This window comes from Cnephaeus nilssonii, assembly GCF_951640355.1.
Source record: "Cnephaeus nilssonii genome assembly, chromosome: 15".
Taxonomy (NCBI): domain Eukaryota; kingdom Metazoa; phylum Chordata; class Mammalia; order Chiroptera; family Vespertilionidae; genus Cnephaeus; species Cnephaeus nilssonii.
Window position 1 is genome coordinate 18,376,948 of NC_137086.1, and position 19,668 is coordinate 18,396,615.

The following is a 19,668-nucleotide window of genomic DNA, read 5'->3' on the forward strand; positions in this document are numbered from 1 at the left end:
TAAGCAGCCATAGCTCAGAGATCCAAATTCTAATTTTTCTGTTTATATTCTAATTTTTCTTTAGCACAGTTCCTGGTACATAGTACACATATTTCAGATAGTAGTAGTAGTTGTTAATATGTGTATCTTCTTTCTTTTTTAAGTTAACAACTACGAGACCAATTTCTTTGCTTAATGCTTCTAAATATAAATATTGTAAACCTGTATTTGCTAATACAGACAGATGTAAATTTTACTTAAGAAAAACACCCAATCCTACCTTTACACTGCATTCCTTGGCGAAAGAGGCCTTTCAGTAACCGCTTGCAGTACTGACATATTGTGGGACGGGTGTAAGAGTGAACAGCAAATGTGTGCGGAACTTTCACTCTGCACATCACCATCTTCTCCATCCAGATTGGGCGACCGCTCCAAGAAGGAATTCTCTTACTTGGTTCTTGGTGAACATGTGACTAAAACATAAGTAATTTCCATACGTATAAGTCAATATTAAAGAAATATATTACGAGCTCGGTTTGACCACAAAAGTCATTTTTTTAAACAATACAGCCCAAACTCTAAAAATGTGGATCTCAGCAGTTTGCTTTGGAAGCTTAACTGGCCAATTCTTGAAGGAGAAAAGAGCAAAATTTCTTTGCGATTTATGATTTTTAAAAAAAGGGTATTTTCATTCTCACATACACAGATTCACCGGTTAGCTATTATTTGCCAGGCACACGTGGCATTTTTCAAATAAAACACAAAAGCCTTAAAGTCAATTTATAACAGATGTTCAAATCCCTCCAAAAATCTTACCAAGGAATTAATCATGGGAAAAGCAAATAAATACAGAAAGTGTTATTGATATTCATGTTAAATTACTGAATACAATGTCTGAAAATATTTCAAAACAAATTTTTTTCAAACTTATTTTAATACTAAAATATGTGTGTAAAAATTTAAGTTTAATTAATGATGATATACATAATGGCAGATATAAAACTAATTAAAACAACTTTACCTCCAGTAATTATGCTTTATGAAGTTCCTGATATTTAAATGTTTTTCAGTTATTTACACTTTTTCTTTTTTTGAGCAAGAAAAATTAAAGAAGGAGCTGATTAAAAATTTTTGTGTAACCTGAGGAATAAGTGGATTTTTGCAACTATGGCTCTTTCTATATATTCAAAAGAAATAATCATATTAAATTATGTCAGTTCAATGTGGCTCATTCCATTCATTCAATGTTCATTGATTACTATAGGCCAGCTTGATACTATGTATGGGGATATAAAAATGAATATAGTCCATATTTTCAAGCACAAAACCAAATACCTAACTACTTTCTAGATGTATTACATATTTTGTTGTAGCTGCTTGCATCTTCACTGCTAGAACTGAAGATCTTTCACATGCTTTCTATAACTAGTCATGTCTGTAATTCAGAAAAGTTGAGTTATTCTATATTGATATATTCAACCAACAGAAGGAAAAGAAACTAGAAGAACCAAGAGATAGAGAAGTGTAAGGGAGAAATAAAAGGAGGGAGAGAAAAATATTTTTTTGAAGAAAGTAGGAAGAAGAAAAAAGAAAAGCACAGCTGAATGGAGGAGAGCACTGTAAAAATAATACAAATATTATGTATAGTTTTTCACTAATGTGTAGCCAGAAATTTTCTAAAATGAATTATGAAGTAATTTAAGAAAAGTACAAAAAGAATGTTAAAATCCAAACCAAACTTGTATGCTTTATTTGTCCAAGGTGTCCTGCTCTAGTCTGCCCCCACCCCCCACACACACACCCTTCATCCATTTTGCTATGTATGAAGCACCTTCAGCAAAAGGACCACCACAGTGATTCTGCAAAGCTAACAAAGAAGCCAACAGGAACCAGAAACAGATGTTTAGGCCTTTGTTCATCCTTGGCTCCCTATTCTAGTGGTGACTCAACACTACTTCTTGCTCCTGCTTCTACCACTTTCAGTGTGTCTCAAGTTTAAAACACCCAAGATGGAATAAGACTAATTTAGCAGGTCATCATCAAATGTATTGAGATATCCCTATAAGGAAGAATTTTCCTAACACATCCCTTCATGACATAGAGACCAAAAAAACAATACAAAATATCAATGAAACCAAGAGCTGGTTCTTTGAAAGGATAAACAAGATTGATGAACCTCTAGCCAGGCTCACCAAGAAGCAAAGAGAGAGGACCCAAATAAACAAAATCAGAAATGAAAGAGGCGAAATAACAACAGACTCCACAGAAATACAAAGGATTGTTAAAAAATACTATGAACAACTCTAACAAACTAGACAACCTGGAGGAAATGGACATATTCCTAGAAAAATACAACCTTCCAAAACTCAATCAAGAAGATTCTAAAAATCTCAATAGGCCAATAACTATGGAAGAAATTGAAGCAGTCATTAAAAAGCTTCCGGCTAACACATCCCTTCATACGCCAATAGCCAGTTAGTGATTGCCTTTTGTCAGGTCCTGCTGGGACTGCGGTATTTGGGACATGGCACAGAACAAGTGTGCAAGGACTGTGCCACAGCAGGGAGTCTGGCACATGAGAATTTAGGAGGCTCTTACTGTGTAGCCACTTGAGAGTTAATTCCTCTCTATCCTAGGTTCAGATTTGAGGTTGTTTCCCTCTCCTCACTGCCATCTCCTTTATTCCTAGAGTGTCCTCTTTTCCCACTCTTCCTTCCCTGATTTTCCTCCCTGAGTTCTTTTACTATACCTCCTTCCTTTTTGAGACTGCATGCATGGACTGACATTTTACTCTATAATTTCTACCTGTTCTAAAATACTCCACACAATCTAATCAATTCAAACATATACTCTACTTCTGATATGTCCCTATGGAATTTTAAATTTTCATCTTCAAGTTAAAATATAAACTAATGAATTACAATGTAATGCCTTATTCATCTGCTCTGTCCTGTTATTTCCTAATCTAGTAATTCCAACTAAGGGTAGCTGGCAGACCAATATCATTTGTAGGACTCTTAAAAAGAACGTATCTCTATCCTTCCGTCCCAATTCCTAGCTAAGTTTCCTGTGCAGTTCATGTATAAAATGCACTAGCTTTGCTATTACCAATCTTTCCCCAAGCTCTTGCATATCTTTATAACTCACTGTTCTCAGTTCCTTATGCAATAGCAGTCCTCTACTTTAAAAATCTCAAACTAGGGCTAAGCAATATAGAAATACGGGATTTTTTTGTAAAAAATTTCAGGACCTTTTACTCTGGTGCCTCAGTTTACAAAATATAGTGACTAGGGCATCAAGAAAACAGCCCAAAGGCTTGATTTTAGCATTAATTTACAGAAAACCAAAGGGTTTATAGAAGCAACTAAATTATGAATGGAAATCATTTTAAGTACTATCAAATGAACAAGAAAGTTATTGTTTTCTTCCCTGATCCTCTACCTTTATACTTGAGGGATACAATACATAAGAAAAAGTCACTGATTTAAAAATAATCAGCGGTTGAGCATCCACCTATGAACCAGGTCACGGTTCGATTCCTGGTCAGAGCACATGCCTGGGTTGTAGCCTTGATCCCCAGTAGGGGGCGTGCAGGAGGCAGCTGATCAATGATTCTCATCATTGATGTTTCTTTCTCTCCCTTCCTCTCTGATATCAATAAAAATATATATACTTTTTAATTTTTAGGGGGAAAAAAGTTCTGGATTTAGTTCTAAGAGCACTTACTAATTTGCTCTGACTTCAGTGAAGTCACTTGACCATTCTGAGTCTCAACTGGCTCATGGTATACAGATGTACTGCTATATCTTACCGGAATACTGTGAGGATCAGTGGGGGCACTCACACATTCATTCATCACTGAGTATAACTACTAAGTACCAGGTATTGTGCTGGTCATGGAAATGAGCATTGCTTTCTTTAAATAGATCATAAACGCCTTGAGGACAGTCCATTATACAAATACTATACACACCATTAGGAGGTCTGAAAAGTGCTATGGCATTCAGAAAATAAAATAACTTCTAAGTAGTAAGGGGAAAATCAGGAAAGGTAGCAGTTGAGCTAAGCCTAGAAAAAACATGTAGAATAGAGAAGAACCAAGGTAGGAGGAGCAAGGATGTGTTCAGGGAATGTTGAATAGTACAGATGTCAGAAACATAGACTATATAAAAGTTTTCTAGTCAGGAGTTGTGTATTAAGCTGTAATGTGATAAGGTGGTCCATATGTAGTATGTAACATGAAGCAAAGTATGGAGACCAGGTGTCAGGACACTGGTCAAGAGACTAATGCGGTGAGGTCCAATGATAATGTGATCCCAAAGTATACAAAATGCAGTTCATTTCTATTGGTAAGCCCTGTCTCCATAACACATTTTAAGCTTCTTAACTGTAAGAATCTTACTATTCTTTAGCATAAAACTTATGTTCTAAAATGATGTCATATATCCTGTACAACCTAAGGAATACCTAGTACAGTGCCGTTCTATTACCTTAGAATACGTACCTCTTCAGTGGGAAGGGCAACATATTCTGTTTGTAGAGGTCTTGGGACTGAGAGGCCAGGTCCTGGTAGAGATACATTTGACAGACGCCTCTTTCTTACTCCACTACAGTTATTTGGAATCTTGAAGGCACAACGTTTATGATAATTTAATCCACAGCCTAAATATATTTTAAAAGGTTAAAAAAAAAATTAAGAACCCAGACAACAGGCTAAATGGAAGCTAACAAATTCAAAAACAGGAAATGTGTAAGCAGGTTTATTTAGAAAGATCAAGTTAGTAGAATGGTAGTTCTCGAGCTGTGGTCCCCAAGAATGGCATCACCTGAGAATTTGTTAAAAATGAAAATTACTGAGCTCTACCCTATAGACCTATTGAATCAGAAGCTAGCAAATCAGTCCTTGAGGTGATTCTGCTGCATGGTAAAGTTTGAGAATTACCGGGCTTAAAGCACTTCAACAAACTATGGCCTGTGTACCAAATCCTTCCCAAGACATTTGAAAATTATATGAAATTCAAATTTCAGTGTTCATGAAGAAATTTATTGGAACACAGCAATATAACATGCTCAATTTTCTTTCACACTATAACAGCAGAGTTAAGTCATTTTGATAGAGAACATATGGCCAGCAAACCTTAAAATATTTACTCTGGCCCTTTACAAAACAATTTCATTGATCCTTCACTTTACAGTTTCTTAAACAGAATTCGGCACCTCATCCTATTCCCTAGCAATTATAATTTATAACAACTTTGTTGTTGCATGTAAAACATTGTTTTAAGAAGAGAATAAGGAAGTTAATATCATTTAGCCACTATTTAGTGCCAAGAATTTTACCCATATTACCTCATTTAACTATTTACTCTTCATGAAACCAGTGGAGAATACATTTTACAGAGAGAGAAATGATCCTAAGAGGTTTAGTAAGTTGCCCAAGAATATGACCCAATAAGTGGCAGAGGAAAGACCAAAGTCTAGATCTCTCCAATTCTAAACCTGGGTTACTACCTAGTCACCAACTAATGATCTTATTCTTTCGTTGATGATTAGAGAATGCAAATGTGAAATCCTATTTCAAATGATACAACATTTAGAACACATACCTTCACATTTCAGACCCTGACGTACCAGTCCCCAGAGCATCTCACCACAATAATCACAAAAAGTAGGAGCTTTGTAAGAATGTACATAGAGAGTATGTGGACGAATCTGGAAGTCTTCTACTGTGGCCAAAGCTTTTAAAAAAGAAAAATATTAAATAAACCTTATTATACTTATACTTGCTATGAGCTTAGGAATGTTGGTCATGTTCATTTATGTCAAAGTATAGAATCATTTTTTTCTCTGAAAGTTTCATCTGACCATAAAAATAAAATATTTTTAGCATCTAATACTGTGGCTTTTTAACTCTATTTTAGGAAGTTCATCAGCTTCAATTAATTTCAACTCCAAAAGCAGGTCCTATAGGTAGATATTTTGACCTCCAAAAGCCTTTTCTCAAAGTGACAAGACTGGATTTTAAGCAGTTGTTAGGTCTATTCTAGCCAATTAAAAACAGTTTAACTTATAATACACCGAGAAATAAAATGCTAAAATAAAACCAACCAACCAAATAAATAAATTTGTGGAACCTGACCTCAATTTATAGCAATGTTCCTGTGAGAAATGTACTCAGTTCTAACTTAAGTTCTCAGGATATGCTTTTTGTCTGTTCTCCGTAGTCCTAAGTGGTTAAGAAAGAGTCTCCTTTCCCCTCTATAAGCAAATGAACCGTAGACACATCTACCAGAAGACATCATCTCACCTACACCTGCAAGTCATTAGTATCCACAGTGGCCTGATGAAGGGTCTGTAACAAAGAAGGATTAGATGTGAACATGACCTCCAGGGAGGACAGGGAGTAAAGCTCCTCCAAAGTGAAGAGGAAGACAAGGACTAAGAAGTGTATAGATGATTGGGGTTGTGGTATAGCAGATGAATGATAAATGTAGGTACTAGATGAACTGGAAGGATCAGGGACTAATAAGGAAAGGTGATGCTCAGAGAGGATCTCAAAAACAGGCTGCAAAAATGAGCTTGAAGAGGAAAAACTGGTGGCAGGACTCTGGACTCTTGGCTGGCTTTCCTTTCTTTCCTTCCCTTCCTTCTCCATCTCTTCCTTCCGTTCCTTCCTCTCATGCTTTTCCTCTCTCCCTCCCTCCTTCCCTCCCTCCCTAAGTCCCTGCCAAACAAGGAGTTTTGCAAGACTACTATATGCATTCTTTGTTTCTTTACACTCCTCACTAACAATCCTGCCTGTTACTGGATGAGATCTGAAATCTCAGGAGCTAAGGAACAATGAATGGCAAGAATGGGTGAAAGAGGGAAAGGAGAGAGGTAAAAAAATGTCCACTGAGGACAAGGAAAGAAGCATTATTTAAATCATGGAAACACCCAGCATTGCAGTTGCCTCTTCCACATCTTCATTACTTCTCTTATTTTTCTCATTTTCTTTTCTGAACCCCAATTCTTTTCTTTTATACTCTTTACAAAAATGGGAAAAGGGGAATAGAATTTTAGTGTAATTATTTTATTTCTTTGGCTCAAAGAAGAGTCTATTTCTCTTCTAGTTCAATTGATAATCCCCTTAGCTTAGTAATAAGTAATTCAGGGCTTATTTTCTTTGTTTCTCATCTATGATACAATCTTTCTGAAAGTAAAAATTATGTGGTAACCATTATTGAAAGAAATAAGCAACTATAGTACAAAGACAAAGTATAATGGAACATAGCATTTAGTTGGGGAAAATAAAAGGGAGGGGGGAAACAAAATAAAAGAAGCTATTTACTTACCTGAAAGAACAACTTCTACTAGGTCTCCTTCATGTATTTCATCTGCTGAGGTAATCAGCTGCAAAATATTTTCTGAGTTCATGTCATGGCGAAAGAGAAGAATTTTGTCATACATGCCAAAGAATCCACACTCTGGAAACTGCAGGAAAATAGTCTTATATCAGTATATACATAGCTTTATGCTTTTATAAGTAAACTAGAGGCCCAGTGCACGAATTCATGCACGGTGGGGTCCAGCTGGCCCGGCCCAAATCAGGGTGGATTGGGGCTGGGCCTGTCAGGAGGAGGAGAAGGCAAGAAGTTGGCCAGCCGGCTTGCCTGGATCAGGGCCTGATCAGGGCCCCCCCATCAGGGTCGGGCCAGCTGGGGGATGAGGCTGTAGACCATTGGCTAGCAAGCCCTGCCCCCGATTGGGGTTGGGGGCCGACTGGGGGTGGGGCCAGCCATGGGGAGGGGCTGTGGGTGGTGGGCTGACTGGCCCCACCCCCGAATAGGGTAGGTGGGGGGTGCCAATTGGAGGCCAGCAGCCTGGGGGAGGGGCCATGGGTGGTTGGCCAGCCCAGCCGGCCCTGCCCCTGATCGGGGTGGGGGGGCCAATCTGGGGTGGGGATGGGCAGGGGAGGGGCTGCAGGAGATTGGCCAGCCATCACCGCCCCCTATTGGGGTGGGGGGTGTTCAGGGATGGGGCCAGCTGGGGAGAGGGGCTGGGGCCGATGAGGATGATGGGGGCCCATTGGGGACATGGCCAGCCAGGGAAAGGGGAGGAAGGGGGCGTTTGGCCAGCAGGCCCGGCTCTTGATCGGGGTGGGAGAGTCTGATCAGGGGCAGACAGGCAGGCCGGTTTGCCGGCCAACAGTGGACATCATAGCAACTGGTTGTTAGGTCGTTATGGCCGAGAGGTGCTCCATGCACCTCTTGGTGACTGGTCGTTGGGTCATTTTGTTTATGATGCCTATTGGCCTTTTATTATGATGATGTCTCAATCTTATGAAAGAATTTTAAATGTAGTTTTTAGCCTAACACTATCTATTTGCTAACAATTCTACTAATATCTACAAGACTGATCCTGTACTTAAGCATCCTGGTTAATTTTCAAGTTCAAAATAGAAAAGTAAACAGATATAATTACTGATTATCTTAAAACACACGTCTCTTAGAAATATAGGATTTCTTCATTCAGTTACTGATAGAGAATATAAGTTTGAACTTATTGCTATTCTAATCTTAGATAGCCAGAAACATAAGTAGTCTTTCTTGCACTCTAGAAATGAGCTTCCTCGATGATTAGATACGAGCCACATGCAGTTACTTAAATTTAATTAAAATCAATTAAATTAGAAGTTTAGTTCCTCAGTCATTCTAGCCACACTTCATGTGCTCAATAGCCACCTTAGCTACTGGCTACCATTTTGAACAGTGCAGATATAGAACACTTCCATCATCATAGTAAATTGAATAGTGCTGGTAGGTCAACAATTCCCAAACCACAGTCACAAAGTTCCAAAAATCCAATATTTTTTCTATATGCATATATAGGCTCTAGAATTTACCCAATATTTTCTTTAATCTATTCACTGTAATTACAAATACATGATTCATTATGGTATCTTTAAAAAACAAAACAAAACAACTTTTGGCCACAGCAGAAGACTTACAGATCTGTTTGCATTTGCCGTCAGCATATTATTTCAATGCGTCTACATTTTGTGACTATAGTGCTTCGATACTTTGGGGTTTAATAAACCAAGGACTAAAATATAAAAGTATGTGTTCTAAAAGTTTTTGTAGTTCATAAAATTATTTAAGAGAAAATTTTAAGTGCTTATTTTACAAAATAACTGTTTAAATTTTAAATCAATTAAAAAAAGAGACCATTTGCCTTGGGAAATGCTGTTTTAGATATTTCAAATTTCTTTAGTTAATTTATAATTGTATGCTCTCATTTTGGCTACTATAAAATATTCTTTAGTAAGCTATATATTACGCCACTGGCCTGCACTGAATGGCCTGAAAGTGTTCCACTAACTATAACTGCACTTAGTGAAGGGATGTTGCTGAGGATATGGTTCATCTACTTGATATGACAGTTTTTCTTTGTGAGGACCAATAAAATAAATTTATCTGGTTGGTTTTATGATATGAACAATTTGATCATGTAACTAATCATGTTTTGTTTACTTTGCCCATGGCAAAAGCAAAGCCAAGTCTGTGGCCCACTTCTAGCATCAAACTAGGTGGGATTTTATGGTATGTGTTTTAGGTAGAGATACTAACCTAGCTTCATCTTAGTTTCTAACCTTAATTTTCCCATTAAAAATTCTTGTATATATTTCAAAAAAAGTTGTCAAATTTTTTGAATAAGTTAAATTTTAAAAATTTGAAAACAATGACTTAATTAGGAACTGAAGAGTTTATTTGTATTTTTTAAAACCTGGGTAAACAATGGAAAATACAGAAGTACTTACAATTTTTATAGCACTAATTATTCTTCCAATTATTTGTCTTACCATTAATATTTATAAAACTCCATAATATGCTTTAAACATATATCTAACACTATAAAAAATTTCAATGGAAAAGATAAGAATGAAAATAGAGAATCAAAAATTTTTTTATTAAGTAATTTTAAAATTAAAATTTTATTAAATTTTTATTATTAAGTTCTTCAACATCTAATGGAGTATAAAACATCCCTGTAACTTGGTTGCGACAATTTTCAAGGATTAGTAAGAAAGGATTCCAGCCCAGCCAGCGTGGCTCAATGGCTGAGTGTCGACCTATGAACCAGAAGGTCACAGTTTGATTCCCAATCAGGGCACAATCCCCAATGTGGAGCATGCAGGAAGGAACCGATCAATGATTTTTCTATATCGATGTTTCTATCTCTCCATCCATCTCCCTTCCTCAGTGAAATCAATAAAAATATATTTTCAAAAAAGAAAGGATTCTACATTCCATCATTATAAAAATAAAATCTCTAAAATATTTGTATAAATAAAACTCATTTTAAAAATTCTCATTTTGCACATGGACCTGTGGTTTATACAGAAAAAATAGTCCTTGTCTTCCAGAAACTTACAATGTAATAATAGGAAGACTAGAATAAACACAAACATACAACATAAGGGAAATGCTAAAAATGAAAAATGAACAAAATTCTAGAAGATGGGGTAAAGAACTTTAACTGGGAAGGTGAAATACCACTTTAATAGTGATATTTAAGTAGAATCATAAAAAAAGAGAAGCAAAAAATGCAAAAAACAAAAAACAAAAAACAAACAAACAAAAAAAAAAAACAACAAAAAAAAAGAGAAGCAGGGTTTCCATGGAGAAAAAGTGAAAGTGAAAATACAAGGTACCTGGGAGAAGGTAAGTGCTCAGTTGGTTGGAGTGCAGTCATGTGTACCAAAAGGCGTGCACCAAAGGGTTATGGGTTCAATTCCCTGTCAGGGCATATACCTAGGTTGGGGAGTCAATCCCTCGTCAGTATGCGTACGGAAGGCAACTGATTGATGTGTCTCTTTCACATCGATGTTTCTCTCTCTCTCTTTCTCAAACAAAAATCTATAAAACATATCCTCAGTAGACTTAATAAATGAATTTGGCAATGTAGCAGGATATAAAATTAACACCCAGAAATCTATGGCTTTTTAATCCTACCTAATAAAAGAGTAATATGCAAATTAACCATCACTCTGCTACACCCACCAGCCACACCCACCAGCCAATTAGAGCGAGTATGCAAATAAACCCAACCAAGGTGGCTACAGCCTCAGAGAGCAGGAGGGAGGCTTGCGTTTCCCAGGCAACAGAGGAAGCCAAGCTTTCCGCATGCCCTTGCCGGCCTAAGCCTCTACTCAAGGCTACAAAGTTTCAATTATAGAAGGTAAACAAATCCAAACAGAAATGGCAGAAGCCACGTAGCTGGAAAGAGCGGGAGGCTTGGGTTGCCCCTGGCAATGGAAGAAGCAAAGCTTTCCTCACACCCTGGCCAGCCCAGGCCTCCGCTTAAGGCTACAAAGTTTCAACTATAGAAGATACACAAACCCAACAGAAATGGCTGTCGGCCACAGAGCGAGCAGGAGGCTTGGCTCCGCTCCAGGCTACAAAGTTTCAATTGTAGAAGGTAAATAAATTCCAGATACCAGGGCCTCCGCTTGGGTCGCCAGAGGGCGTGGCTGGCCTGCAAACCACCACAGGCCCCTCTCTCAGGCCGCCCCATACCCTAAGGGAACCCCCACCCTGATCCGGGACACCCTTCAGGGCAAACCAGCTGGCCCCCACCCATGCACCAGGCCTCTATCCTATCTAATAAAAGAGTAATATGTAGATTGACCATCACTCCAACACACAAGATGGCTGCCCCCATGAGGTCAAAGATCCTGCCCCCATGTGGACACAAGATGGCCACCACAAGATGGCCAACAGGGGAGGGCAGTTGGGAGGCACCAGGCCTGCAAGGGAGGACAGTTGGAGGTGATCAACCCTGCAGGGGAGGGCAGGTAGGGGTGACCAGGCCGGCAGAGGAGGGAAGTTGGGGGTGACCGGGCCTGCAGGGAAGGGCAGTTGGGCAGGACCCAGGCCTGCAGAGGAGAGCAGTTGGGGGGGGACCAGGCCTGCAGGGGAGGGCAGTTAGGGGTGACCAGGCCTGAAGGGGAGGGCAGTTAGGAGCAAACAGGCTGGCAGGGGAGGAGTTAGGCATCAATCAGGCTGGCAGGGGAGTGGTTAGGGGGTGATCAGGCTGGCAGGCAGAAGTGGTTAGGGGCAATCAGGAAGGCAGGCAGGCGAGCAGTTGGGAGCCAGCAGTCCTGGATTGTGAGAGGGATCCCAGATTGGAGAGGGTGCAGGCTGGGCTGAGGGACACCCCCCCTCCCTCCGTGCACGAATTTCACCGGGCCTCTAGTACACTAATAATGAACTCACAGAAAGAGAAACTAAAAAAGCAATCCCATTTACCATTGCAACAAAAAAAAGTAAGATACCTAGGAATAAACTTAACTAAGGAGGTAAAAGACCTATACTTGGAAAACTACAGGACATTGAAAAAAGAGATAGAGGAAGACATAAACAAATGGAATAATATTCCGTGTTCATGGATTGGTAGAATCAACATCATTAAAATGTCCACCCTACCCAAATCAATCTACAGTATAGTTTCAATGCAATCCCCATTAAAATACCAATGGCATATTTCACAGACCTAGAACTTTCCAAAAATTCATATGGAATATAAAAAGACCCTGAATAGCCGCAGCAATCCTGAGAAAGAAGAACAAAGTTGGAGGGATCACAATACCAGATATCAAGCTATATTACAAAGCCACTGTTCTCAAAACTGCCTGGTACTGGCACAAGAACAGACATATAGACCAATGGAACAGAACAGAAAGCCCAGAAACTGATCTAAGCCATTATGCTTAATTAATATATGACAAAGGAGGCAAGAGCATACAATGGAGTCAAGAAAGTCTCTTCAATAAATGGTGTTGGGAAAAATTGGACAGATACACGCAAAAAAATGAAACTAGACTACCAACTTACACCATACACAAAAATAAACTCAAAATGGATAAAGGACTTAAACGTAAGACGGGAAACTATAAAAATCTTAGAAGGATCCATAGGCAGCAAAATATCAGACATATGTTGTAGCAATATCTTTACCAATACAGCTCCTAGGACAATGGAAACTAAGGAGAAAATAAACAAATGGGACTACATCAAAATAAGCTTCTGCAGAGCAAAAGAAACCATCAACAAAACAACAAGAAAGACCACTGCATGGGAGAACATATTTGCCAATGTTATTTCCGATAAGGGTTTAATCTCCAAACTTTACAGGAAACTCATACAATTTAACAAAAGAAAGATAAACAATCCAATCAAAAAATGGGCAAAGGACCTAAATAGTCACTTTTCGAAAGAGGACATACAGAGGCCAAGAGACATATGAAAACATGCTCAAAGTCACTAGTCATCCGAGAGATGCAAATCAAAATGACAATGAGGTACCATCTCACACCTGTCAGAATGGCTATCATCAACAAATCAACAAACGATAAGTGCTGGCTAGGATGTGGAGAAAAAGGAATCTTCGTGCATTGCTGATGGGAATGCAGACTGGGGCAGCCGCTGTGGAAAACAATATGGAGATTCCTCAAAAAATCAAAAATGGAACTCCAATTTGACCCAGTGATCCCACTTCTAGGAATATATCCCAAGAAACTGGAAACACCAATCAGAAAGGATATATGCAGCCCTATGTTCATAGCGGCACAATTTACCATAGCCAAGATTTGGAAACACCCTAAGTGCCCATCAGCAGATGAGTGGATTAAAAAACTGTGGTACATCTACACAATGGAATACTATGCTGCTGTAAAAAACAAGGAACTTTTACCATTTGCAACAACATGGATGGAACTGGAGAACATTATGCTAAGCGAAATAAGCCAGGCAGAGAAAGATAAATATCACATGATCTCACTCATTTGTGGAATAACATGAACAACAGAAACTGATGAACAAAAATAGATCCAGAGACATAGAAGCAGCAAACAGACCATCTAACCTCAGAGGGAAGGAGGGGGGGTGGGAGAGGGTGTAAGAGATCAACCAAAGGACTTGTATGCATGCATATAAGCATATCCCATGGACACAGACAGCAGGGGGGTGAGGGCATGTGCTGGGGGGTGGGAACGGCTGAGGAGAGGTCAATGGGGGAAAAAGGAGACATATGTAATACTTTAAACAATAAAGAATTTAAATTTTAAAAATGCAAAAAAAAATCCCAAAACATATCCTCAAGTGAGAATTTTAAAAATAATAATAAAGTCACAGAACCTATCAACAATGTTAAGTGAGGATTACTGTATTTAGTTTATTTCCCTAGGGCAGTTGTTCTCAATTGGAGCAATATTATCCCCCCTCCACGCCCCCCAGAAGATATGTGGCCATGTCTTGAGACACTTTTGGTTATTACAACCTGAGGTCTAGCAGCCAACGGATAAAGGCCAGAGATGCTGCTCAACAGCCTACAATGCACAAGACAGCCCACAAAACAAAACTAACCCAAAATGTCCATAGTGCTAAAGTTAAGAAACACTACTGTAGGGAATAAGGGAGTCAAGAGTATAGAGAGACTGGAAAATGTGGAAGGAAGTTGACAACTTTCTGAAAACTAGACATGCCCATATTTCCTTCCCTAGCTTACCTCAGCCTTGATTAAAAGAAAGAGGAAATGAAAGAAACAGCAAGAGCCATCAGGGTAGAAGCAAAATAGGCCTTTAATTTAGCCTCTTTCCAAATTCCCCCAGGCTTTTCTTGATTTGCTTTCTACAGACTGTGCCAATGACTCCTGACTGTGCAAAATGAAGTCTTTTCCTAGTCCATATGGAAAATTAATAGAATTTCATCATAAAGTTATCAAATTCCCATCTCTTATAAGTGCTCTTTGCCCACTTCAAACTCTTTCTTTGTTTTTACATTAAAGATGGCTTCATGAATAAAAAACAGATCATCTTATCTTTTAATAACCATTTCAGAGAAGTTACTTTTTATGGTATGCATTTACATTTATTATAAGTAAAAGGTTCCAATACTTGCAAATAAAATTTATCCAAGCAACATTATATGTTGAGAATTCTTTATGTGAACAGTTTAAAGTTAATGCCATTAAACTTCTGTCAGAAAAATGTTAATGAAGCAGGAAGTTTTCAAGTTTTTAATTCTATGTGGTCAAATACAGTTTTTACATGTTAACAAAGGAGCTTCAAAATTTAACATTTATCTGAACAAATAACTTACCACTATACACCTTTTAAAAAAGAGCATGGGCTTTATTCAAAGTACAATGGGAAACCTTGAAGAGTTTTAGTGTACATTTTAGTTTAAGTTTTTTTAAAATTCTAATTGAAGTATAATGAGTAAGTGCACTAATCTTAATTAGAAGATAGACTACACACATGCACACACGCGCGCACACACACCCACTACCACCACCTAGATCAAAATATAGAACATTCTCAGCACCACAGATTTCTTTACATTCATTTAATTTTATAAGTTGAATACTAAAATCATTTTTAAATTTGATGTCAAATAAATCTTCACAGGACATCTTTCTAATAACTAGATCATAGTAATAAGCTACATAAGGGCAAGGGCATTCTTTTTTCATGTTCCTTACTGAACTCCTAACACCTAGAACTTAGTATTTCACAGGCACTTACTGAAAAGGTTGTTGACTACTGAGCAAAGTTAACTAATTTAACACTACTATATTTCCCAGGGACAAATCATTTAACATCATTTTTAGGAAAGTATTAATTAAAGAATAATTTAAATGATTCTGTTTCTAAATACTGATAGAAGGCCCTAGAGTCTAGATGAGTCAATGAGAAAATTACTCAACATAACTGAGTTTATTCTGTACTTTCATCATTAATCTCCAACCCAGAATTTTCTGGGTATGACATACCAGAGGAGCGCTTCATTTAACTTTGACACAAACCAGAACAATCTTTTTTCATTTTCCTTCTTCCTTGGTTTTATTAGTTCTGATTACCTTTAATTCAAACTATCTGGAACTTTTTATCCTAGCCAAGGTCTTAACCTGAATATCCAGCAGAATTTTTTTAAAAACACCACACACTTCTTCCAGTTTGAGCCTCCAGATTAGTTATGGTTGCCTAACACTATTTGCTAAGACAAAAAGGACTAGGGTGAAGAGTAGGATGACGCCTAGCCTCTACAACCCAGCTGTAGTAGAAAAAATTAGACAGAAAAACAACCCGTAATGACAACTGGTTTCCAGAAAACAAAAGATACAGCTGGGGTTTTTGCTCTACTTTGGCAGGACCTGAAAATTACAACCAACCGGTGCCTGCAGAGACAATGTATTCAAAGAACAGGCCAAAACCACTTGCTAATAAGGATACATAAGCAAAGTCTTCAGGTCTAGTGCCATGTAAATGGTCAAAACTAAAAAATGTTTTAAATCAGCTGAAAACAGTCAGTCGACTTTAGTTAGAATTATTTCATTTTTAGTAAACACTGTTATAGCTTAAAATGAATTGCTGTCTGGCAATTTCCTTTCTCACACCAATTACAATTACTATGTTCATTCAACAAATTAACACAGTAGCAGTAGCATCTTAGTGGTAGCCCGCTGGCAATATGAAAGCAAGGAGGTGGGGAACTAATATTCACTAACTTTTAATTGATTTTAGAGAGGGGAGGGGGGGGAGAAAGAGAGAGAAACATTGATCACTTGCCTCCCGCACGAGTCCTGACCGGGGATCAAACCTGCAACCTAGGTGTATGCCCTGACCAGGACTTGAACCCACCACCTTTGGTGTAAGGGGTGACGCTCCAACAGAGTCACACGGGCCAAGGCTGAGCATAGTTATTATGCATTAGGTATTGTGCAAAGCACTTGTTATAGACAATTCCATTTAATTTCTTCAAAATTCCTAAAACAATCTCAGTTATCTAATAAAATGAACACAAGCTCTATTTTTTATAGTTTGTCATATGCTAAACACTAAAATCAAAAGGCAAGAGTAAAGCAATGCCAGCATGTTGGAGGAATTCTATACACGCTTTGGTATTTACTAAAATTTTAAGAACACTACAGGACCAATGGTGTTTCCAGATTTAAAGAGACTTTAAAAACATGACTATTACTACTTGGGGGCACTAATTATGTGCCAGACACTGTATCAAGGGTTTTTCATTTAATCACCATAATTTTTAAATGGAGGTAGATATTATGATTCTACAGATCAGGATCAAAAGTCAAGTGACTTGAAAAGGGTCTATATTCACAAAACAAGAAAATGGCAGAATCAATATCATCACCTGAGTCTGTCTCAGCGTCTACAACCCTGCTACTTCTTTTTTGGATTATCCTATTTTTTTTTTTTTTTTTACACACACCAGTAACAAAAAATAGTACAGATTTAAACGCTCATGTAATTTTGACATTGGGAATCCATGCATGAATAAACACTATAAACAGGCAGGGCTTTTGGCCTATTCCCTCAATCCTGATTTGCTCATTTGTAATATGACTCTCTGGTGTTAGCCTCCCAAGCAGAGATGTGATCAGCCTGTTTCTGCTTGGCTCAATCCCAGAGCTACCTGCTGCTCAGGTCCGCTTGCTTTCCTGGTTCTCCTGACTGCCAGGCCCACTAGTTCTTTGGCTTTTATCAGTATAAAAAGCACTCCTTTTAGCTTATAAACTCCTAGAAGGCAGAGATCCTGTTTGTTGTTAAATTTGTTTTATAAACCAACATGAAAATATAGGAATCTAATATTCATTCATTTATTTATTTTTATAATCCTTGTTTAACTGTATCCATCCATATTCATAATGGACCTAGTTTTAAGCTCAATAACTTTTTCACTTAAACAAGAAGCATTCTAGCACATCTAAAAGGAATGTAATATGTTTATGTCATATGTATGCTATATATTTTTTGCCAAACACATCCCCATATGACTATAATATTGGTTCAAATTCAGTTCACTATAATATTCAGATTATGCTGGCTATAACCATAACCAATTTGTTCTATTTTAATATGTATAAAGTTTACTCTGAATTATCTTTTTGTGAGCTATATCCTGTTTATTTCCTTGGTATCGCTCTAATTTTTCCTGGATTATGATTTTTAATCAAGTTTCCCAAGAGTTTAATCCATCTAACCTACTTCTCACATCTATATTAATGATGAAGTAACATTAATTCTAAAGTAATCCTTTATAAAATCAGTATACTTCTATATAAATATAAGAAATAAATGAAATTTCCAAAGAGTTAAAACTGAATAATACAGACTCTACCAACGCATTGGTTATGAGTTTCTATGAGCTCAAATAAAACCAAAATATTCAAGTTAAAATCTTACCTTTAAAGTAAAAAGTACAACCTAGTTGCAAAAATATTTATGAACAAGCCCTGTAACATTTAATGAAAGGGAAACTAAAAGCAAAGATACTTAAGACAGGAGATGGTTTTACTGATCCATAAAACAAGTGGGCTACACTGAAATAGAAAAGTCGCTGTTAAACACAGGAGGTGTAGGTCATTTTCACAAACCACATAATATTTTTTGGACTGTTAATTGCTTCTACATCAGAAGATAATGACAAACTATATACAGCATAAGGAACTGAAACAAAAACAGTAAGATGAAAAGCCTGAATCCGCATATATTAACCTCACTGATACAATTTTGAAACATAAAGTATACTAATTTATTTGAAAAAAAGTTGAAACATATGCTTGGTTCATTAAAAATAAAGTGTAACCAATTTATGCTACCCATCTACATATAGTTTTATGATAAAAATAGAGGCCTGGTGCATGAATTTGTGCATGGGTGGAGTCCAGCCAGCCCGCCCCATGGGGGCCCATTGGGCTGGGTCAGTGGGGGAAAGGGGCTGTAGCCAGCCAGGGGGAGGGGCCGAGGGCGGTTGGCTGGCCAGCCCCACCCCCGATCGGGGTACTGGGGGCTGATCGGGGGCGGGACCGGCGGGGGTGGGGTGGGGTGGCGATTGAGATCTGGATCAGGCTGGTTGGCTGCTGCAATGCATGTCATAGCCACCGGTCATTCTGGTTGTTCTACCATTCTGGTCGTTGGGCTTTTATATATAAAGAGAACATACCAGCCATCCATCAAATCAAAATTATTAAAGGCACTTAGCTAAGGTTCCTTAAAACATGGCATGATATAGGGCAGGGGGTCAGTGAGTGAGAAACAAAACCACCCTCAACTTTCAAATTTTCATGTATTCTGTCACATATTCAAACTCATGTACTTGGTTTTTAAAAGACAAAAAGAATATGATCTACTCATATTAAATGGCAGTTTAGATGAAAACAGGATCTAAAGGAAGAAAGAGTATAAAAAAGGGGGCACCTAGGAAGACTAAGGAATGGACCTGGGACTCAGCTGCAGCTGTGTAAGACATCTTGATACCTTGTGCTCTCTACCTATTGTTTTCTATGAAATCAAATGAGATTTCTTAAATTTTCTTGACTTTATGCTGATTTTCCTGCTCGTAAAAGGACAACTGAATAAGCACTATTTTAAAGTTGAGATACAGGCTCCAGTTGTTAAGACTCTGAAATTTCAGACTTTACAGACTCACTAGTGCATGGATTTGTGCACATTGAAAGGAAATTAAGTATAAGGTAGCTGGCGGGGTGGGACTGGGCAAAACAGGCCGGACATGCCCAGGAGTCAACCTCTCATGGTCCCTCCCCGGCCGGCCACACCTTGGCCTCGGCTTGAAGGTATCTGCAGAGTGAGCGGGGGTCCCTTTGACAGGTGGAGCCCCTCGGCCT

The 19,668-nt window shown here is 38.1% G+C and overlaps 1 protein-coding gene across 1 annotated transcript in view; it reads right to left on the bottom strand.

The window, feature by feature from the left end:
- The window catches only part of PRKD3 (protein kinase D3), a 61,047-nt gene that overhangs the window by 32,467 nt on the left and 8,912 nt on the right, over positions 1–19,668 (bottom strand). Inside the window, exons 3-6 of the mRNA XM_079792739.1 lie at positions 7,314–7,452; positions 5,586–5,717; positions 4,484–4,641; positions 260–452 (exon numbers count right to left, since the gene is read on the bottom strand). Of these exons, the coding sequence (XP_079648865.1) occupies positions 260–452; positions 4,484–4,641; positions 5,586–5,717; positions 7,314–7,452 (622 nt within the window). The remainder of the gene's footprint in view (positions 1–259; positions 453–4,483; positions 4,642–5,585; positions 5,718–7,313; positions 7,453–19,668) is intronic.